Genomic DNA, 23376 nt, shown 5'->3' with positions numbered 1-23376 from the left:
TCGCTCAAGCACGAAAACAAGGAGCCCGAACGCTGAGTTGAAAAGCATTCTTTGGAATGACATTTCAGGCGCTTTGTAAACGTTTTGCTATGTCGGCATTATGCAGTTTAAATCATTTATTTCCCAAATGATTTAGATTATTTAGCGCATGTACGCAGACGTCTTTTCCTGCAATCGTTCGCACAGGCCAAAACACATGCACCATTTGTGGCCAACCCGCAAACTACGTTAATGACGTCACAAAGGTGCGCAATGTGTTTTCATGCTGTCTTGCCTCCACAAATTCTGGTTTTTGTCAGTTTCATGGTTTATCTCGACTTTCTATTTGTTCACGCCCAAGTTGTACGGGTCAAACGTACTAAAACCCACAAAACTTTTACTCTGGGGGCTTGCCAATGTATCACCATATTTACCTCACCAGAACGGCGGTGACGATCATGTGAGAAAAGAGTGACTTACAGACGCATATTTTTGGTTCAAAATGGGTCTGAACTGGCTGGAAGTACTCACAAACTTACCTAGACGCTGTGGACTTGCATCTTGTGAGCTGCTCGCCTAATGTTTACTCTTTACTTCGGTGTCTCAATTCTAGAGCCAAGCATTTCATGCTTTGGGTCTACTTAAAATATAGCCTTTCTTGATGCTTCATGTGTGAGAAGTGCTTCTACCAGGTTCGATAGAGATGGAAGCCAACTGGCGTAGCTTTATGCCATTCGTCAACATTAGTCTGTTATAGCACCAAAACCTCAAAGTTTTTGTTTTTGTTTCTTCTCGTGCCACATTTGTACTGGTATATCCCGTTTTCTCAGTTGGTGTTCTACACCACCTTAAAAGCTAATTCGATCTGGCAGTGTTTCTTGAGTGAAATGTACCAACATTTAATGAAACAAAAACTTAAGCGCTACATCGCGTCGACTTTTGTCTACCGGGTAGCGAGGAATTTATGAGTGGACATTAGAATAGCATATACCTGCATTTGCATCATGTACAGCCCCCGCTGCTTCACATTATATTAAGCCCAGAAAACACGTCTACTCTTCCTTGTACTCAAAAATGCTACGAACCAATTATACTTGTGTTTTTTTTTTTTCAGTTGATAGGCCATATTTCCGAGCCCTTTCGATGTCGGGCGTCTTATGACGCCACGTGCAGCATACGCCGCGCTGCCGGATAGCGGCGGGTATCGATTTTCGCAGTGGAAAAAGCTTTTCGGGAAACGCACACGAAGACCTCCTTGAAAACCTACCATATAGGAAATGCTGCCGAATCATTATTTCGCGCTAATGTTCATGATTTTAGGGACCTAATTTAAACAATATTAACCATTAGCTAGCATTGGATGGACTATCGTATGTGTACGGAGCGCATTAGTGGGTATGAAGTGATTGGAATCGATTATGGGGCCTTCCTGTCGCGTTGGCGTTTGCTGTTTGCAGGTGGACCCCCTACTTGTACCAGCACCGCCTCGGTTTGTTTCATGACTTGGTTATCGAGCTGCTTCGTGTTTGGACCATGTGAGGTGCCTCCTCACGCGAGCGTCGCGCTGGTTGCTATTTACAGAACGAGGCCATCGATTGGCCGGGTATACGAGGGAAAATAAAGTAGTGAACTTACTCCCGCCTCGCAAGGCGAAGATTCTCTGGTGGGATTCGGAAACGGACGAACGCTGGAGCTATGCTTTTGCACAAGTCGCTCCTCCAAGTGAATCGCTTCGGGCGTACAGGTCTTAATCTAATTACAAAGAATAGGGCTGTAACTATTACCTAGTCTTAAAGGTCTCTTCGTTGTCTCGAGGACACAATCGATAAATACTTTTAAAGACACCCCCAGCTACTCGTCTTCTGATAAACACGAAGAAATGCCGGCTTCAAATTTGGCGTTCACGGAATTTTGGAACAAGCTGTACGGACTGTCAAAAAATGAGGCGGAGAGAAAGTATTATTCCTTTAAAGTGTTATACATCAACACATAAACATTATGTATTGTTGTTGCAGTGGAAAATTCACGTCCTTAAGACCAATATTGATTAATTAGGAGGTTTCACGCGCCGACGCTACACAGGCGATGAGGCACGCCGTAGTGAAGGGCTCCGGGTTAGATTTGACCACCTGGGGATCTTTAACGTGTGCTTTAAAACCAATAACTTCTTATGTCTACGTAAAGTTTGCTGTTGTAATGGATAGTCTTAGTGACAGCTTTAATTGGGCGAACAACAATTAAAAAAGAACACCATAAATCATAAAGACGCCAATGAAGTATTTATTTTTTGTTTGTCGAAAACGATGGTTTAAAACTATAAAAACACGTCTCCAAGGAGGCCTAAGGACCTTCGTGGGAGTGTTAAAGGTAGCCGAAGTACTCTCGTCTTCTACTTCATCCTTTACTTTTATTATGGTTTGTCAGCACTTTCGCATTATTGCGCATACCTCTTGGAATACTGCGCGACAGGATGCGCATTTCCCTTTAAACCCCGCTGAATTTTTTTAATGCAGTATCATGCACTGTTACAAGGGTAAATTTGAGAAGGGTAAAGTACGAAATCAGCAACATTTCTGTAACTTGTAAAATAATATTACATGGAGTACCTCTCTTTTACTTTGCCAATTTTAAGTGACCTCATAGTTTGATAAGTTTAGATGTTGCTTTTATGATCCATTGAATTGATTTTTTTATTTTTTATCTGGCAGATAAAAGTAAATCAGTACAGACGAGTAACACTTACGGTACAGAAGCACAGCACACCCTCACCTACCTCACCTCCCCCCCCCCCCCCTCACACCCCAACCGTAAGTTCTGGGAGGCTCGGTCACATCACTGTACCATTGTCTCCCGCCGTGAGCAGCAAACCATACACCTTGCGGAATATGATTTGAATAATGGCGTCACTCATATTGGGCTGTTATGACAGGGGCGCTATGTGCGATGGTGCAATCTCCGTGAGCACTGAGTGGCTTCAGAAAATAGCATTCTCTAGAAGCCTTTCGACGCTCGCAATGATTTGCTTTGCATATGAAAAGTATTTGATGGTTTCATTTTTAAGATACGAAAGATGATGCAAGGGTCAATTGGATTGCTTATTCGATGGCAAGACCTTGGAGATGATCCAAGGTCTTGGCATGGGAAAGTGTGCGCATCGACTGCGGTCATTTCAGTGGCGCTCCTTTCAGTACCGCTTTTCGTCTTCTTCTGCGCCCGTTTGTGAGACTCTCGTACAGTGTCCCCGCTCCGATGACGGGACGGAGGGAACAGGACGGAGAAAATAGGTTTCCTTGTACAGTGGACGATCGCTTCGTAAGGAGCAGCTATTGATCGTACAATAATCCTCACACGCCTCTTTTTCAGGTCCTACTGCGTTCCATCTCGCTGGTGTAGCAGCAGTGTATTAGTGTAGTAGCTAGTGTAGTAGTGCTGTGTATTAGTGTATTAGATCGTAGTGTTTTTAGTAGCTTGTGTAGTAGCCGCGTTTTAGTGTAGTAGCCTTGTACCTAGTCGCATCTTTGAGCTTTATTCTTGCTTTATGGTGTCGTTCCCACATAAAACGAAGCTTGGGAAGCCAGACGGGAAGAAATGGAGCGGTCTGCGAGCCGAGCACAAGTCAGGTGGAAGCTATAGCGCTCGGTTCAGGTTTTTGAGGAAGGTGGTAAGGCCTGTAAGACGTGTATGGGGAAAACAAATGAATCGACCTGAAACAACTTTGTTGAGAAATGATAAATATGAGCTACAAACTGATTGTTTGTACGAGTAACAACCCCGGTACAAAGATTGGATAGAACTAAAAAGCTTGCTTAACGTTCTGTACTCTCACAACGTCGACTCGTGACAGGAGTCAGTGATGGTCGGCGGTTTTTGCGGCGTGCGCGCTGTAAACTCGAGCGACGTAATCTGTTCCTATGACAACAGTCACTAATGCGCCATCGCAGATACTGGAACAGGTAGACCCGTCCGCGCGGCAATGGTGATATGCTAGCTGTTGAAAGAGAACGGACAAGAAGCGGTACCACTGAATTAATTAGTTCTGTGTTTGCAGCAGCAAAGTGCTCCTTTCGTTGCGCCTTCTCTTAATAAGAGAGAACCGTTAGACCACGTTATTTTTGTTCGAGCGTAATAACTAGACTAATGACGGACCAGCCAAACAGTTCAAGGTGCATCATGGTTTTGTTTTCACCAGTACCCACCTGATGCAGTGTTGGCGTATCCCATCATGCGATCGTATAGAGTATTCTTATGGGTCTTGCGGAGGCAATGTTAGAAATACGTTTTAGCGATAACGTACTAAAGTAGTTATCCTAAGCTCGAGTCGGCAAAGTCAAAAGTCCCTGCAGTATGGCGTCGCATTTGCAAGAATCCTTGCCATTTGGTGAACTCCCATTGGCACGCCTAAAATTGACATAAAACCGACCGGACCACTGCAGGCTGCCAAAAGATTCGCAAGCCAGTGCGGGAAAGCTCTAAAGCATTTGTGGACAGGCGATTTTGGGATGCGTTCGTGTTGCGCCTGATGGACAGGTAAGCACTGGTGCAGTCCCAGCAGATTTGAGAAAAGAATTGATTGAATTATATACCAGGGCGCAGGGACTAGAAATAACAGTGCTGTCGCAAATACAGAGAAGACCTGATCACTTCACAAGCATCCGTGCAATCAAAGCCTTAGAAAACAGGTGGTATGTGTGCGGGAAGGGGATAGGGGGGTAGGCATATCCACAGAAAGTTCAAACAGGGTTTCCTCTACCGGAGCTTCTATTCTGAGACAACAAGTGCTGCACAATTCAACCCCCTTGCCTTCTTACCTGCCTTGGCAAGTGTTGACGTGCTTCCGTGGAGCATACTGCACAACCTTAATACAAAGCGGCAGCAATGTAGCATAGAGGGCCTGCTTGAGGATTTTCTGTCACATATAACTCTAAAGCCACGTACAGTTTTGTACGAGCGTATCGGAGAAGAAGCCTGGAGGCGTGTATTTTCATCGATCCACTAGCCCACTTAATAATCATGTAGCCAAAGGAACAAGTGCCCCTCTTCACTCCCTTCCTGCTCGAGACGACATTCAGTTCATTTTATGTCAGAGCATCGACAAAGAACCGCAAGCCAGAAGTACAAAGGGTGGAAAAATATAAACGAGAGATAAAGAAAAAAAACGAGAACATGGGGAGAGCCAGCACCCGCCGCTCATCTAGGCGCGAGGCTTGAGTGTTCCCCTTCCTCCCCATACCGTTATTTCAGGAGCTTTTGTTCCCGAGAAGAGGCACGGCCTCGACGTGGCCTCGAGCAAGAAACAAACGACCACTGCTCTCCCGCGGTCGTGCTTGCCCTCAGACGACCGAGGTTGTTGTCATCGCCTTCTCGAAGTGCAGAGCCGCACTTCTCACAAGTCGCTGGCTCAATCCACTTCAGGGTGTCCCAGCTTCGTAATGACGTGTGCGCGCTAACAAGTACGCTGTTCCTTTGTCTCGCTCCAATCTTCCCATGGCTTAACGTCGACTGCTCTGAGATTCTTTCTTGCCTGAAGTTTGCTACGGCTAGATGACTCCCGGTGTACTCCAGCATTCCTTAAAGTGTTTGCTTTAGTCAAACTTTTACTTGAGGGAAGCCTGTGGCAGACACCAGGATCTGTTCAGTATCTTTTGAGAAAAGACAAGTTTTGACGCTTGCGCTGCCACTTGGAGTGCAGACCGTGGAGAACGTCTGGCTATGATGACGTGTTGAATGGTTGTAGACGCTGTAGTTAGATACACAATATTAAGTAGTTCATTATAAAGTTAGTTCACATTATAAAGTAATGCAGTTGCTCCTTTTTTTATCTTTGTGCATGATAGCTGGGACACCCCGTCTATGCTCTGTCAGCGGAGAAAAAAATTTAACAAATTGGGGAGTGGAAACTACAAAACAACAGCGTACTTGCCACTCATGGACGCATACAAAGCCCCCAAAACATAAACTCTTTCTCGGAAACGCCGATGAAAAATGTGCTGACGACGGCAGGACCCAGTCTACATATTTTGCCGCCAGATTAGTTTTCCCTTTAGCTTATTCTCGTGCTTCATATTAATGATGCAATTTTGAAATTTTGGTTTATACCCGCGTGTTAGAAATGTAAGGGAAGTACATTATCTCGTTCCCTTTTTAGATTGCATGCGTGTTCCCAGTGGCCTATCATGACTACTCCGGCCAGTTTGTCCCACGCGATGCTTTCCACACGATAGATGAGATTTCTACGTTCCTCTTATGATCACCGCAGAAATTCTTGCGCTTTTAAGAGCACCACACATCAAATTTGCTGTGTCGGGGATTATATCTTGTGCATGTTTACGGCTTCTTCGGGTAGTCCATGGATATAATGTACTACTGCATACTCGTGCAGATGAAATGTCACTTCCCATGGACGAGCGTGCTCGGAGTTATGGAACTTCCTGCGCAGAAATCCTACCACTGATGTTTGTATGTGCGGAATCTACGAGCAGCCAAATTATGCCCCGCCTTTGCTCCTAGTCTCTATACTAATAATTGAATGGGGGGGATGGTGGGCTAGTCTTCTCGACAGAATCATACGTTAACTATGATTTCCGTTAATATTTTACAACCTATAAAACACTGCGCTAAACTGACATTGACGAAGACGAAGGACAGCGGAATACAAGGTGCGCACATACGAAAGCGCTTTCCTATGTGTGCATCTTGTGTTCCGCCTTCCTTCGCCTTTGTCGATGTCAATTTTGGCGCGTTTTTTAAAAGTAATGTACTAACAAGCCCAGAAGCATGCTCCCATTTACAATATTTTACACAAAGGATCCGTATTTGTGTTCGGGTGCCTATAAAAATAAGGGATTACAACATATTAGATGAGTTTTAAAAAAAACGGCTTTGATATGTCATTTCTAAAGTGTTTTATAAAGTGTAGATGATTATGGAGGATTGTACTACAACATTAAAATTTCACGTTGCGGATTAACTATCGTAAGGCACTGTGAATAGCTAGTTTTATTGTAAAAAGCGTGAAGTTTATTTTATTTTTGGAAAGCCGCACCCATGTAGGGTGTACGTAGTCTTTGTCAAAATTTTCTAGGCCAAGCAGAAAGTGCGGAGGCCCGAGAAAGTCGATGTACAAGCTTACGGCCCGCGGGAGGCTGAAACGTTTTACGCCGGAGAGCTAGAGAAAACACTTTTCTTTCTTACTGTCGCAAAATATTTTTATCAGATTTAAAGGTGAAGCTTTTCCTTTGAGATCTTTGTAATCGAGAAGGCTTAGGTTTGGCCTAGAAAATTTTGACAAAGGTTGTAGGTGATGCGCAATCCTGACTCTTGATTCACCTATCTCACATCTCACCTGCGACAATTTGTGAGGGAATTTCCATTTGGCACATTAATTTTTAAGCGATTTTTCCCAATTTCACTCGCATTTTAATACAACATTCCTTTATTTTTGTGGTCCGCTTCCTGGGAACTCAAACTCAGCCCAGTGGGTATAAGGGGTCTTGCAACTCTGAAATAAGGAGAGACATGCGGTCTAAATGCTGGTCATACGGTATAGCATAAGTTTCTTTTTTTTTTTTGTTTACAAAAACGAGGCATGTCAGTGCCTGTAATTAGCTTTTGGTTGCATGTGAGAAAATGTTTGAAAAACATTTGAAAAAACGTTTGAAAAATGTGTTTTGCTTTTCGTTTTCTTTTTTTCAGTCTGAACTTGATAGCCGGAAAGCCAGCATGCGGAAGCGCCAGCGTTGTCGTCCCCGGGAGTTTCTCCTAAGCATCTCATTACGTGTCGACGGCTGATCCCCAGGGCAACATGAGGCGAGGCTGCTTCAGAATGGTAAGCACTTCGTGGTTTTCGTGCTGTAAATGAGTACGGCGATTTTCGTCCCACTGGAAAATTCGAAACAAATGTACATGAGTGCATTTCAAGACGTGGTTTTCATCGTTTGTAGGGAAAAGTCAGCAAGAACGTACAAAGGACAGGAAAAACATTTGCCCTTTCCGCCGAGCTAATATGTTGCTCTTGATCACTTATTGCTGCTAAGCCTTCAAGCAGATTGAATATGTACAATTATTTTGGGCCCTCCACGACATAATAAATGAGAATAATTAGTGCTCTCAAAACAATGTCATAGCTGTTATAGAATGGTTGACACATTTTTACTTGAGAAGGGCTTTTTTATTTCAACTAAAAGCAATGGAAACAGATTAAGTTTGCTAGATAAGAGTGAGAGTGCTTTTTTTTTTGGTATCGGAGCACCAGCCTCCACAGCGACTTCAGGCACGGGACATTTTTATCCCAGCCCCGGTCCGACGGTGCATGCCAAACTGGTTACTTTAAATACCGCTGGTAAACCAATCCGCACACAGTTATGGACTTGTAAATGGTGCCTTAACTATACAACGGTGCGTGAGCAATTTCACACGTTTTTTTTTAATAACATTATTTTATTTCCACTATGTTAACGTTTACTGTGCTCATGTGCAAAGAGGAAACAAACTCTAGGAAATAAGTATAGCTTGTACGTAGCTGCAGTCAGACCCCGTCATCTCGAGAGCCAACTGATCGAACCAACGCTTGTATTGAAGAAGCTTTTATAATTCGTTGTCAGTACACCAAACTCACCGCGGAGCTTTTTTTATACTGTTTAAGCGTTGATGCGTAACGACAACCTCCGTTTTCTCGAACTAGACTCTCTGGGTTTTAAAGGTGGCTTTACCGCAAAGATTCGCACTGCTGGAAAGCCCACCCCTCAAAGGGAAGTTAAAGTTGAGAGGATGGCCTCGGCTAGAGGGCGAGGTCAACTTAGCCATAGGAAGATGGTAGCCAATTTTCTTTCGCCTAGAAATGACACATATTGCGCGGGTATGATTAACGCCAGGGGCAGACGATGCACGAAACGCCAGAGTCACGCACACAGCGAAAGACTCTCTTTGGCCGTTATACGGTGCTAGTCCTTTGAATACCCTCCGTCTTGGGCGTCCATTATATGAGCTCACTCGCTATGCAAATCAGATGCTGAGGAAACATATTTTGTCGTTACTTTCTCACCACCCTAATGAACGTTACTAAACGTGCTTGCAAATTCATGGAGCACTTTTCTACGCCTACGTGGAAGTGCACTGTAAACAGCGAATGGCGTTGCCCGATGTGGCCAGGGAAGCCAGATTCCTAAGGAGAACCGCTAGAGTTTTAAACACCAAAGGTTTAGTGGCGCCATCTTTCATTACGTCCTTTTCGTCGTTTCGTCCCGATTCTTCTCTCGCTATAAACACCATATTTAGAATTTGGGCCCTGAAATTGCTTTCCAATGGCGCTATTCTGAGCGTGTCTGTTTGGAAAACGTCCGTCCCGCATCCGTTTTATCGTGACGCACTTCCGGTTGTAGTTGGGTTTTGATGTGCTTGCAGACACATTTTCAACAACTAAGCTTTTTTTTAAACGGTATTTTTGTTTATTGAAACGTGCTGCGATAACCTAAACACGATAAGATTTTTCTATGAAGAAGATGGAAGTGTTCACCACAAAGGGAAGAATTGCGAAAGATGGCAGTTGCAGTCAGCTATTTCCTGTGGCAGGAAAGCGTTAAAAACGCTACAACGGCTCCGTTTTTCGCCCATAAAACCCGACTTTTATGTCCGTGACAACGACCGTCTATCAAGATAAATCTCCTGTTAGGTAATTCAGTATCAACGCACCTGAGGTGTGCTGAATCGAGCTTTTCCAAGAACATCGAATGGGGCGTTATGGCGTTGAGATTTCCGTGCTTCTCTCCGAGTGCAAAAAAAAATGTGTGAGGTTTTCGTTTAATAACTACGTGTCTGCTTCGCGTCAAGTCTACTAACGTTAAGCTGTCAAGTACCGATAAAATTTCAGAAATTTCAGGCCAAGTGTTAGTGCAATATCGGTCATCGGATCGAAATCTAGTAGTAGTAGTATGAAACTTTAATGAGCCTTATAAAGTAGGAGTGGTTCCATAGTCCGGGAATCCAAGTGACGACCGGGCGACCGACGCCCTAGATGCCAGTAGTTGCTGGACGTCCAGGTGGTCGCTGGTGATCAGGTTCTTCCACAGCTCATGGAGGGGGAGGGGGGGAGGAAAGGGTGGGAGGTCAGGGTTATGCGTACACTCTAATAAAATGTGGGCGAGTGTGCCAGGCTTAGAGCAAAAAGTGCATTCGGCGAGAAATTGAGTGGACAACATGTGATGTAAGCGAATTGGATGGACGAATGTATTTGTTTGGATGCGACGAAGAGTCGTTTCTTGTGATTTGGACAGTTTGGAGTGAGGCTGAGGGAATTGTTGCCTGTCGAGTCGATAGTACTATGTAATGTCCTGAAACGTAACCAGTGGTGTGGACTCCGCTTGTTCTTCTGGGGCCTGGGAGGAGAGTGCGCAGGCTTGATGATGGGCAAAATTATTGCCTGTCAATGTACAGTGGGCGAGTGACCAGACGAGGGCGACGTTTCGTTGTGGCTGATGTTGCGAGAGGAGGCGGAAAGTTGATGGGGCCACCCTCCCAGCCAAGAAGCTCCGACAGGCAGCTTGGGAGTCGGTTAAGATGACCGCGCTCTTGGTGTGCACAAGTGCGAGTGCAATCGCCAGTTCCTCAGCAATATGCGTGGATGTCGTGGTAATTGAAGCGCAGGTTATAAGGGCCGATTTGGTGGTGACGGTTGCAACTTTGTGCTGCCCGTCTGGATAAGAGCTAGCGTACGTATACGCGACGTCCAGACGGTTCCCATAGATGTTCTCGTGGGCTTGACTCCGTGCTTGTCTTCTGCCCGAGTGGAGATCAGATTGCATGTTCTACGGTAACGAACGAACCCGTACAGCAGATCTCCAAGCCTCGGGGAGAACAAAAAGAGTAGGAGGAGATGCTGGGTTCACGAGTCGTAGGCGTTTGAGTAGCCAAAGGCCCGCAGGTGTTTGAGTGAGCCGGACACGTTGGCTGGCAAGGTGGCCTTCAATTAATTCTGAAACCGTATTATGAAGACCCAGTTGTAGAAGCCGCTGAGTAGAGGTGTTCATAGGCAGGCCCAATGCCTGTTTGAATGCCTTGCGTATGAACTTGTCCAGGGCGTCCAAGTCTCCTTTTGTGAGGCAGAGATATGGAGCAACGTAGATAACCCTACAAATCTATCAAGCTCGCAGGCGATTGTTCATTTAACAAGGTGATGGCGTCGGCGACGGCGTGAATTCACCGGTTCACGGAGAGATGCGACAGCTATATAATTTCTTCTCTGTCGAGCTCTGCCTGAAAACCATCGGCAGCAAAAAAACGAAGGGCGCTTGTCACTTCATCTTCAACTTCGAGTCCGTGCTGCCACAGTCCAAATTCGTCTCGCAGCTCGTCGCACAGCCACCGCACAGTTCTCTTCAGGAAACGAAATTCTGTCGGAATTCTGCCGCAGGCATTTCCAATGGATAAACTTTCTTTCTTGCCCGCCTCATGCGCCGGCGAGAAGCGCCCGCGTTCACTTAGTTAGGAACGCTGGTTGGGTTGGTTCTTACGACAGTAAGCGAAAAAAGCGGCCGCGCAAGATAAAATGGCAGGTTCGAAATCGCGCAGAAAGGCTCCATGCGCAAGAAGAAAATGGCGCGTTCTAAATGCCGTTGAAAGGCCCCAGCCAAGCAAGAAAAAAAATTACGCGTTTGAAATGACGCAAAACACCAGCGTACGAAATTAAAGAAAGTACTAAAAGAACATAACTCCCGCTGGTGCAGTTTCAGGCAGGGGGCGGGCGAGCCCTGCGGGGACGGGAAATTTGAATTGCATGGGGTGGTAGCAGCGAGCGGATAACGGCGGTACAGCCCATTATGGCGAATCACTGCTCTGCACTTCCGACAGCTTTCACATTGAGTGGAATGGCATTAATTTCTTACCTCACTTAACCTACAAAATACTGTTTTGTTTTTGCACGTCTTGCCATATCTGCTTAAGTAGGTATGCCTGGCTTGAAAAACGTGCACCGGGGATGCTGGGCGGTCGCTGCAAGGCGCGCACACATGGGCGCTGGGTATTTTCTTGGTATTTTAAATTTCGCACGGGAAAAATTACGATATTCTAAGCAGCGCCGCTGTTAAAAAGTATATGGACCTAAAAAATACGCCAAATAAATACTCCAAACTTGTTTATTTTATACCCCCGTCACACGGGCACTTTCAGTCACGATTAAGTAAATCCAGATCGAGCTCAATCCGGATTTGGCGCTGCTACACGGCCAGTTAAGTTCCATCGCGATCTAGCCCGATCCCGCTAGAACTGAATCCTGGTTCCCCAACGCGATTGAGGTTTCCAAGCGATATCGGACGAAAGCGGTGATACTCTCGCCCGCGCTGAGTAATGGAACAGAAGTTGACAACTTCGACTAAAGGCACAAATGTCGTCAAATAACGTGACCGAAATAAGCGTGCGATAACGTTTATATAGTTACGTTTACCTACGACCGCGCAAAGTTACCAGACGCCGGCCGCGAAATACATTTTTGGCACTATTTGGCACACGTAAGTTCAACCGGTTGACATTCTCGATCGGGATTGAAACGTGCCGTGTAGTAGCGGTGGCGCGTCGAGCGTGCTCGATGAGCCAATTGCGCTTCGCTTCAATCCGGATTGAAAGTGCCCGTGTGACAGGAGTATAAGCGTATGACATGAAGGTGATGAGTTTGATATCCCATACTTGTTCTGTAATGAACAACTGAATTCAGGCTACTACGATTACAGGAATTTAGCTACGTTATGCAGTAATGCTCCCGTAATGTCTTCAAGCCAGAACGTCTGTGGTTGGTGCCCTAAGGGCCTTGATGAGAGCGCGAGAACGAAATGAAAAAAACCCACACCCAAACGTAGGTTGGAAGCTCGGCGAAAATGACTACGTAATGCGGGGGCATTACAGAGTCATTCCTTCCTGTTTACGGCGACGTGAGATGTGCACAGGTGAGTATTGCGGGCTCATGTAAAACCCAGTGGAGCTGGGAACGTCTGTAAGCCGACCTCTGCTGGCGAGATAAGGGGAAAGGGATTCCCACACGCGCTAAGGAACGGGCCCAGGAACCCGCGCAATTTTTCCGAGAGCATTAGCTCGCACCAACAGATCCCGTCCCTCCTTCCCTCCTCGGCTGTTTCCTCTCTGCGTAGGAAACAAGGTAAACGGCGAGGGTAGGAGAACAGGTATTGGACCACTGGGATAACGCCGAATCTCTAACGAGATATCCTACTGCGCAGGCCACCCACCGAAGAGCGTGTACGGGAGTGCTACCTGCGCTCTCTCTCTACTGCCCCTCTTCTTTATCGCTCTTTCCCATCTCCCTCTCTATCTCCATCTCCCCTTCTCTCTCTCCAGCTCCCTCTGTCTCTTGCTCAGAAGATCGCGGCCCCTCTAAGCCTGCAAACGAAATGCATAGGCTTGCAGTTAGTCTCAGAGAATCTCACCTGCGCAGCGGTTCCCGGATTGGCTTTACCCCCCACCCTTAGCGCCTACGCACGCATCCCCGCTTTTCGCTTCGACGTTTGCGTTGCTGCACATTTCGCGCGCACGTGCGATTTCTTCGTTACTAAAAGGAACGGTGATGTGCGGAGATCTACACCACGTGCTAGTCGAAAGAACAAACATAAATAAGGGAGCGAACTGCAGTGCTGAATTCGGCAAGGAACTATTACGGGTGTAGGTTAGGAGTCGGGTATATGTCGCCCGCTTTTCTTGTGCGTGTCTCGTCGCGTTCGTCCCCGTGCGCGTGTCTGCGGTGACTACCTCTTCCGCTGCATGTGGCGGAGTCCCGAGGCGGGCCGCATGAATTATTCACATCCGGAAAACCCGATGCCGGCCGCGGCCATAGCTGTGAAAGCAACGAAGCCGTCTTCACGGACAGTGGAGCGAGCCGGGCCGTGAGCGCTGTACGCACCGCGAATGTATACAACAAGGCTGGCGCTGGAAATCAGAAAGAAGAAACATCGGGAACACGGCGCGCGTTGACTGGTAAAAAAAAGAAACAAATGGATCCTTGAATAAAATAAATCGAATAATGGAATCTGGTTAGGGTTCTGAAGGCTAGGTCTCTGTTGACTTCCGTATTGTTTTTCTTTTCTAGTTTTCTCTTGGAGAATCGCGGTGACACGAAGCATTTTTTTTGGAGTGCAACGCGTTCATGTTGATATGTTGCGCTAAAAGATATAAAAGAAGTATATCAGAATATTTTGTGGCACGCCGCACACTGAGGCCATCGTAAGGATAAAAGAAAACAAAACAAATTTGGTTCATGTAGATCATCACAAAGTGTACGAGAAGAACGGAATCATCGTTGCTTTAATAGCGAGAAAAAAATGATAAATTGAAGTTTTCATGACCTGAACACAGATGTCGTGTAAACAACGCGATGACAATGAAACAGAAGCAAAAGTAATTCGCCAGGCGCCCAGTGCTAATGCCAACTAAGTATACCAGTAATCCCAGTATACCCAGTAATCCTAGTATACCCAGTAATCCCGGTATACCAACTTTAAGAAGCCAAGCTGGGGAGTTCAAAGCTCAAGTTGAATGTAAGCGACAAAGCTGAATTTGTTTTACGTTCATTTCTTCCGTAGAGAGATCACTCACTCATGGCACGACGGGAAATATTTGAGTGTGTAGCGTGCACTAAGGAGCAGCAGGCATCTTTGTATACAAACAGATGATTGAGTTTAAAAAAGAGCAGACTGCTCCGCTACTTAGCATTTTGTATAAATTGAAACTGGTAAATAATCCTCAGATCAATGAGTGCACAACGCACAAGTGCTTGTACGGCTAGAAATTGTAACACGTGCAATAGCTTCAGACACGCGGTCGCGAAGTGCCGCACGCCCGCACTTGCATGCTTAATCTTGTGCCCAAAATATTTATGCTCTAGTGTACCTTGCAACAGCAATCTTTGTTTATAGCGAGCATTGTCATTTTTACTAGTTACATTCATCTTCCCTTTGCATCCCTCCAATAGTTGATGCCCCATCCGGATATGCGACATCATCTTGAACTTTTAACTGGTCGTTACGATCACATGGTCATTTTTCTCGTTACATTTTGATGCCCCAGTCCTTTCATTCGATACCTAATATGCATATACACTACATTTCGGGTGCGTAATGCGACTTACCCCACAGTGCACGCTCCATCAATTAACCTAAGTTTGACGGACGAAACTATGTAAAGCTTTACTGAATTGGTTAAGGAATGTTACACGTCAACTATTTATGCAGAATAAATCTTTAGTGAAATGTCCTCTGGTGGCATACACACAAAAACTTGTCGATTCCTCTCATAATTTGCAGCCAAAGGTTGAAATAAATGGATAGTCTCAATCGTCTCTTGACTTCGTTGACGGACAGGGGGCTGCATATATTTCTTTAGTGCAAGGATGGATCGATCTATCAGACATACGCGCCAGAGAACACCCTCAAAGCTACGGTTTTGGGCGGTACGCACCGGTCCTGTAGGCGTGGACGCATATACTGCGTTGCGCGTATTTCTCTCTGAACGTCGGATCATCAAGAGAATAGGGAAGGAGGTTAAGTTAAGGGGAGAAGGGCTCAGAATGTGCCATTAATATTTCGAATGCCGAACATGCGGGGCAGCGGTCCGTGAGGAGACCTGGCGGGAATCGCTAATACGGCCTCCCTTCGGACGACCGGTGGAAAAGGGCGTGATTCGCATTATCAATAATTAATCTACGAGCGGGCTCTGTGTCACTTTATGGGACTTCTTTTACCGCTGCTGTGCGACGCTACCGCCGACGTTGGAAAGTCCCGAGCCAGATGGAAGTCCCTCCCTCGTGCCCCGTTTATGACCTCTTTATTCAGCATAAAAATGCATTTGACATCGATGCCCTAATGACGCATTGTAGCCTTTTGTCCGAATGTGTGCGCCTACACATATGCTGTCCGATAGTGCCATAATTATAGCGTACTCCCTGCTAAGCTCCACTCAATATTAAAAATCAATTAAAGGAATAATCAGTCATTTTAGCTAATTGAGCGGATTAGTGACCTCGCGAAGTTGCTTAGATAAGGCCTCCTCAAGGCCATCCCTAAGACTTAAGGGGTCTGATCCGGCAAGCCTTCGTTATTGCGGAAGACCGGAAAAAAAATGCCTGCTGGAATACAAACAGCAAAGCGTGGTAACCTGATTTGATGGCACATTAGGAAGTGTCAATATCAGAGATATCGTAGCCAGAAGTTACCGTACTTATGGTTACAACATCATATGCCCTTCCGGTGACGTCATCTCCTATGTGCTCAGGGTAAAGCCGCACGGAGCAGTGGGTGCAGAATTCTTGAATCGTGCGGCGGGAGAGATTGAAATTAGCAGAGAAGGATCATAGATATCGCGCCACAAACAGCATTAGACACAATCATCAGGACTACATCATGGGATGGTAAAAAGGGCGAAAATAAAAAAATGCGCATATAAAACAGTTCACGTGACGTGCTGCTTCACTGGGTAGTCAAACCTCATAATTTGTTATTAAGGTCCAGGTTTTCTTTTTGTGGCTCAGACGCATATTTTCCAATGGACCACAAAAAGAAATAAGCTGTTCTTCCCCTTGGCATAAGGCAACTACGGCGTCGTCCTAAGATGGGGGATTGTTCTTGTGGTTTTACAAGACGTTTTTCTTAGAAGGTTACGGTTTTATGTCACCACTTTGGCTAGAGAGATGACCGGGAGGAAACTGCTCTGACGGCTTGAACGCAGGGACATTTTAGGTTTCTGACCACTGGCCTACTCGTGGTTGTACGTTTCCCACCATGAGAACGGAGGAGGAGGAGCGATGCATTTAATGATGAAGAACGGGTTGTGCATACTCGCAATAGGGATGTTAACGAACACATAAAGAGATTGAAAAACAGATAATTCAATCAAAGGTAATAACCACATGGGTAAATAAAACAAACTATTTTGTGTTAGTGCTAGAAGTAGGCTCATTTTCGTAGCATCAAACATTGGCTGCATTTAGCTGACAACATTTCTGGCTTAATCAGTTCTAAATATGGTAGTATAGACACATACACAGCAAGGAGTAACAATTAACAACTTGGGACGATGTGCGTATATGTACACCGCCATATCCAAGATCTTGAATACAAAAACCTTCTCTGCGAAATGCAGACAAAGTTTGACGGCAGGAAACATCGCGTATGCGAAATGTAATTGTTTTGTATTGAGCGATTTAACTTTACCTGTCGGTCGATTCCCATTTTTATCCTCTCTTTAGGAGCCAGGCAAATAAATCTATTGGGCTGAAATCGATTTGCTTTCGGCACGCACAAAATTGGCATGTCTCATAAGCGCGGAGGAAGCCTCACCTGTTTACGCGGAATAGCTTTTAAAGATGGTAGTCTTCCTTGCGATCCTTAAACCTGTAAGTATTGGTTTGTATGTCTGTGTGTCTGTCTTCCTGTATGTCCCTCTACTCAGCCTTCTGGCGAAAAAATAAAGGAAAACTTGAACGAGAGCGTTTATACGCAAAACCTTTCTAAATCACCAAATCTGGAAACATAGTTTATATTTCTCAACATAATTCATATTTTAGGCATAGTCGAGGTGAAACATCAGTCCGCAACTTAACCACGGAGTGTTATTTTAAACAAAAATAGAAATGCGAACAAGGGAGCACACAGCCTCCGACGCATGCCACACCGTCTGGCCGCAAAGTCAGTAAACTGCGTGCATGCGCACTTCTTTGAGAGCATTTGAGAGTGTGGCCTGCATTTATGGGAAATGCTTGATCAAGAAATGACGCCAGTTGTTTATTTTGAGGCGCCTCTTCACGCTGCGTCGCCACTGAGCCGGATGATCGTTGAGGGGCATCATGCTAGCTGCAATCAGCCTTCTGCGCGCTTGGCCCCCGAATGTACTCAATAAAATAACGCTCAGTGGCGAAAGAGCATCAAAAGACGCCTTAAAATAAATGGCCGGCGTCGCTTCTTTATCAAGCATTTCCCCTTACAGTAGGCCACACTCTCAAACGCTCTGAAAGAACTACGCATGCGCGCAGTTTACTGACAGTGCAGCCAGACGGTGCAGCATGCGTCGAAGGCTGTGTGCTCCGTTGTTCGTATTTCTTTTAATCCCCCCTGTACCTCGGGACCGCACAATGTCTGTCCGCGTCCGTGCTCATAGCATTTACAATAGCAAAAAGTCACACAGGCACCAGCAGGATTCGAGCTTGTGTCTGGTAGACCAGACATAGTTAGTGTCAGTCGTCTTACCCTTTGGGCTACGACCGTGAGTTAGTACCCTAGAGTGAAACGGCTTACTCCCTCGCCTGTAACGGGCGGAGTACCTTAGTGTCTCCCAATGTCCGTCCGCGTCCATCCGTGCGCACACCACCATCAAGCGAAAATCAAGCGAAATTCTATTTGTGCCGTAAGTTGCATTTTTCTTTAGGGAATAATCAAAATGTAACTCACGGCTCAAATCGAATAACAGTCGGGGCGCAAATGGGATGTCAATCTGGGCGCAACTTCGATGTCATTTCGAGTCCCCGTACTCCGCACCCTCGCCATCATCCACGGAGTGGAGATGCTGCCATTTTTGCTTGATATTTCCGAAACAAATAATGATTGCGAGTTAAAAACAATTTTTTTACTCCGCCTACAAAATGTGCTTGCCCCCGTGGCACGTGCCTCGTGTGGCATTCCAGACGTTCCACAAGGATGAATGGTTCCAGTAGATTGCGCGAGAGCAGCGGAACGCGGTAAAATTGAATTGGCTTTCTAAAACCTTCCACAGAGCTCATTGTGACACAAGTGATGCGCGAGGGGAAAAACATGGGAGAACGGAGGGGGAGAGAAAATAAGCGTTACCAGAAAACACGGCAAGAAAATAGACCGAGCACACGTGAACGTGCGCCTCGTTAGGAGCGCCAATCGTCGGCCAGGCTTGCGCGTGGGCTTGAGCCAAGTGAGGACCTTGCCAAAAGTTAAAAAAAAAAATGGCTGAAGCTTAGCAGAGCTAACGCTGCATATGCAAAGTGAAAGCTTGGCTTAGCCTGCTTAAGTCGTGGTTTTATTTGGCTACTTTTTGGTTTAGCTGTAATTATTACACTGTTCGTCCAAAGCCCGCATTTGTTTGCGGCTGTTTGTCCCCCTTCCGAAGTTTTCCGAGCCGTACGGCTTGCTGGGCGATATCCGCGTGATGGTCAGACGCGCTTGCCGACGGCCGCTCAAAGTCTTCAGCTCCCGCGCTACGCTAAGAGAAGACGGCCCGCCTGCTGTCATCCATGGCCAAGCTCTCGTGCACGCGGCGAGTCACGTGGTCATGCGTGAACCAGCTGCGGACAGCAATGTCCCGAGCCGGGAGCAGCGGCGACAGTGGCAAGCGCGGGCGTCGGCGGAGTCACGTGATTTTTTTCCAAGGATACGGAGCAGCTGCGGTCAAAAGAAGGGGAAAGTTACAGCGACAGCGAAATCACTGGACAAGAGTAGGAAAGCTTGGCTTTAAAATAACGAGTGCACGTGAGCCTGCGCCTCGTGAGGACTATAGGCGTTTCCTAGTCAGAACAGCCAAGCGACGCGTGGAGCCATCTGGGGTCATGTTTGAAGCTATGTCCACGTGCATGTGGCCCTCAATTTAATCGCTCAGAACTGCTTGGTCTCGTAGTGTAGTAAACAATGATGGAGGCGTGCCCTATGATATGTTCACGGCACTTAGTCTGCATTCTATGTGGAAAACTCGCATGGCGGTTCAAAATGCCGAAGAGGATGCTCGCACAGTGCGAGAGTACTTCATTGAAAGCGTTGCTTATATAAGAGAAGTTTATCGAGTGATGCCGGAAGAGCGTGAGTGGTTACCCATTCTGGATGCTCTAGCGCAATTTAAGATGTTTTAAGCCACTCCCTTCAGCCGATTGGTGGCTGGTGCTAGTAATTTGTGTACTGAACAGTGCGTGTTGTGTTGTCGCCAAGCAGGCCATAAAGAAAAAAAAAGTCTCGTAGTGTAGTAGTTCCGCTCCTGCAAAGCAACCATTCTAACCATGGTTCAAATCCCGTTACCGCTTTTTTTTTATTTTCAAGGGTTTGTCATACATGAATATCAACATGTGGTATCTCGTTTAGAATCTATTTCTGACATCTTTATGCATTATAAATGGGATTTCGGGTATTTTCGTCGCCTTTTGGTCAGTTTCAGCTCTTGTACGTTTTTGCGGGTTTTCCCCTTTTAGGCCGGTTTCGGCTACTTCTGTTGAATATTTGCAGGTCCGGTTTGGCTGCTATTTATTTCAGTTCGGGTGGTTTTGTATGCTTTAGGTACGTTGATGCTGTGATATAACCCCCCTAAGCAAGCTCAGGTGACGGGTGGCTGTACTGACTAGGAAACGTATATACGCCGTGAGGAGCGCCTGGTGTCGGCCAGCTCTACCTTAAAAAAAAACTCAGCCCAATGTTCGTGGCGTGATGTCTCGCATGCTATTCTCCTCCCCAGTTCACGTGCGCTTGTGCCTAAAGTGGAGAACACAAACGCCGAGTGCGCCTTACAGACGCCGAATTCGCAAAGCCAGTTGCTGCGGGTTCTAGGGCGAGCTAACGCGGTCCAATTTGGGAGAGATGTGAAAGGAGGTGATCAAAACTATCCGGGCCTGCCCTTCATGGAGAACCTTCAGCGGCAAGTACGGAAATCCATGTAAGGTACAACAGCCGGGTCCCCTACGAACGGAGAGGGGCCGCAGGCTCTGTCGTTACTCCAGCCTTTCACCGATAGTGTAAGCTGCGCATTTTGTTTTGTTAGAACATTGCAGCAAAGTAAAGTTCCCTGGAACGCTACTAACCGAAACAACGTTAACTTACACGCTCGTCAATGTACAGGCTGCCTCGGTGCCAATCAACAGCGCGTTGCTACAAGCTCCCGATTCTGTTGTGCGTCGCATTCAGCGAAAACATGCCGCATACCGCAGTCTTTATACGAATATCATCTTACGCCTACAGCTGCAGAGAAAGCCGTCAAAAAGAGCAAAACGAATGAACCAATAAAGAACATATTCTTTACTACGACGTTTCGCAACGCACAGGGAAAGCTAAAAGAAAGGGAGGTAGATGGGGAGGTCGATGCGCTAAAATATTCACGTCACCGATCTCGTTTATGCTCGCGTCGCCCAAAAAGATGCCCCGCGCACAAGCACGCAAGTTAGGCCGACACCCGCTAGGTGAAAAGGCAGTCAGAAGCTTCCTTAGACGATAACCAAATCATTTTCTCCTTCCCTTGCCTTTGTTGCATGCCACTGAAGAGATCAGTCAAAGTTTGGCGACGTCCCCATTGCTCTTCACGACAGTTAGAAGACGATAACGCTTGTAATCGCTCACGCTATGCGAAGCCGTTCTTGCCGAGATGGCGTTAGTTACGGGCTCCTACTGAAACAGGCAGCGGCAGCGCTAGCGGCATCAGCGCCGGGGCGAGTTTCCTTACAATATTTTCCTTTCGTCCGCGGCTCGGGTATGAATATTCAATCGCCCAGATTGCGCCTTGCGGGCTCCTTTCCCTCGACTCTCCTGTGCTTCCCGCCCGTGTGGCTTTATGAGAAGAAGAAAAAAAGAGTGGTTGCAGGAAATAAAATACGGACAAAAGAAGACTAGCGATGCTGCAAAGCTATGGGGTGTCTCAAGGCAGCAATCCGGTACTGAGTCGTTAAAGCGTGCGTTTTCGCAGCGCTAATGCGGCGCCTTATTACCGCTTTCGTTGCGGCGTGACTTCCCGGGCATAACGCGCACTCGGCGGTTCTCTACCTGCGTTGCACGCGTGGCGCGTGCATATCGCGTGTTCCGAGGCGTCTTAACTCGAGCCAGGGATCATTGCTTGCGGGCAAACACGTCTCGCCTCGTTTCCTTCTCCGGCTCACTGGGGAGCTGACGTGGTGGGGGAAAGGCTCGGGGGCGGTGTAGTCGTCTCCACGCTTTCGCGTAGGATGGTGGGTCGTGTAACTGGGTTAGCGAGCACATTGCGCTCATCCCTATCGCGGAAAGGAGGCCTCATTCATCTTGGTTGTCACTCATTTGGTTATGCTGCTTGAGAGAACAGTAGCTCGAGGCGGGTTGCTGGTGAAGGCGAAAGGGAAGAATAAGTTTTTCCGCTTTGTCGTTGGTAGCGTATTTCACGCTTCCAGCATGAAGCCCGATGAAACCGTATTATGTGTCTTGTCAATGTTAGCTCTGCCAGATAGCTTGTATCGACCAAAGTTTAGAAGAGGAGGACCAGTGCTTTTATAAGAGGGAAGACTCTGTGGTGGCGTGAAGAGAAAATTTCTGCGTGTGTGCCCCTATGAGGTTAGTTGGCACGACGGCTGGACGAGCGGGAGCAGACTTGCAGCTCTAGAATTGCTCGCGCAATACCGCTATCTGTGGAAAGTTGTGCAATCAGTGCGAGGTTAGGACCGTTGACAGTATCAGGGCCCATAGAAGGGGCTGGGCTTTATGATGACATGTCCGTTGGGCTGTTGGGAGATTTCAACGTAGAAGTCTCCCGGCCCGGTGCTACCTGGCCGCTGTCATCTGTGGTCGAGCGATGCGAGTTGGCATGTTATAAAGACAGTAAGACACCTACGAAGTGAGAGTGAAACGAGCAGGTCTATTTTTTTTCGCTAGAACAAATATCGTGTCCTTCCAAATTCCATTCAGCTAATTTTAACTAGGCAATATCTTCCCTGGCACCATTGGCATCGTCAAAGTTCTCTAAAAAAAAAAGAAGATGGCGTCCTTGTCGATGGCAGTTTTCTTCCGCTCCCGTAGTTCGCCATTTCCTTCACCGCATAGGATTTTCAAAAAGCTTGAGAACCGAAAGCTTTCAAAACAAGCGAAGCAAGTGGTCGGCAATGTGTACGCCCAGGTGAGACTGACGCACACTTTGTTCGGTTAGCCAGCTTTACGGCGTAAGCGATCATACTGTCGCGTGGCTATGGACGGCGGTTCCAAGGGCTATAAGTCCCCAAAAAGTAAAAAGGTATCGTCTGGCGACTGGAAGACCACCTAAAGTTACGGAATGACAAGCGGGCAGTGGTACGATAGTTTCATCCTTCAAGCGTTCAACGCGATCCAGATGGGATTTGACTTGACGCCGCAGTGTGTGCGTGCTTCTCTTTCCATATACCGACGCTATTTAAGAACGCTACACATGTCGGTGGTGCTGCCTAGTGCGCAGCTCCGGATGATTTCACATACCAGTGCATGACCTCAAAACTGCAGCGCTTACAGAATTCACCTCTTTCTGGACGATACGGAGTTGAACGGAAGCGTCCACGTTATCATTTATTTAGACGGTCCGAGTTCTCCAGTCAAAGCGTTGGCTTCTGTCGAGAAACAAAGGAAGCGTAGGGGAGGAGACGCCAATATGCCTACATTCCCGGTAATCGTGGTTCAGTACACTCAACCACGGAGCTTTCTCGACGAA

The 23376-nt window shown here is 46.7% G+C and overlaps 1 protein-coding gene across 1 annotated transcript in view; it reads left to right on the top strand.

The window, feature by feature from the left end:
- Positions 1 to 23376, top strand: part of LOC144151637 (cadherin-like and PC-esterase domain-containing protein 1) — a 139675-nt gene that overhangs the window by 22581 nt on the left and 93718 nt on the right. Inside the window, exon 2 of the mRNA XM_077682751.1 lies at positions 7672 to 7804. Coding sequence (XP_077538877.1) covers positions 7781 to 7804 — 24 coding nt within the window. The 5' untranslated portion in view covers positions 7672 to 7780. The remainder of the gene's footprint in view (positions 1 to 7671; positions 7805 to 23376) is intronic.

The sequence above is a fragment of the Haemaphysalis longicornis genome, unplaced genomic scaffold (genome assembly GCF_048455015.1).
Source record: "Haemaphysalis longicornis isolate Haplotype H1 unplaced genomic scaffold, Haemaphysalis longicornis Haplotype H1 scaffold_9, whole genome shotgun sequence".
Classification (NCBI taxonomy): Eukaryota; Metazoa; Arthropoda; class Arachnida; order Ixodida; family Ixodidae; genus Haemaphysalis; species Haemaphysalis longicornis.
Note: the sequence above shows the minus strand (reverse complement) of the source record. Positions and strands in the feature narration are given on the sequence as shown.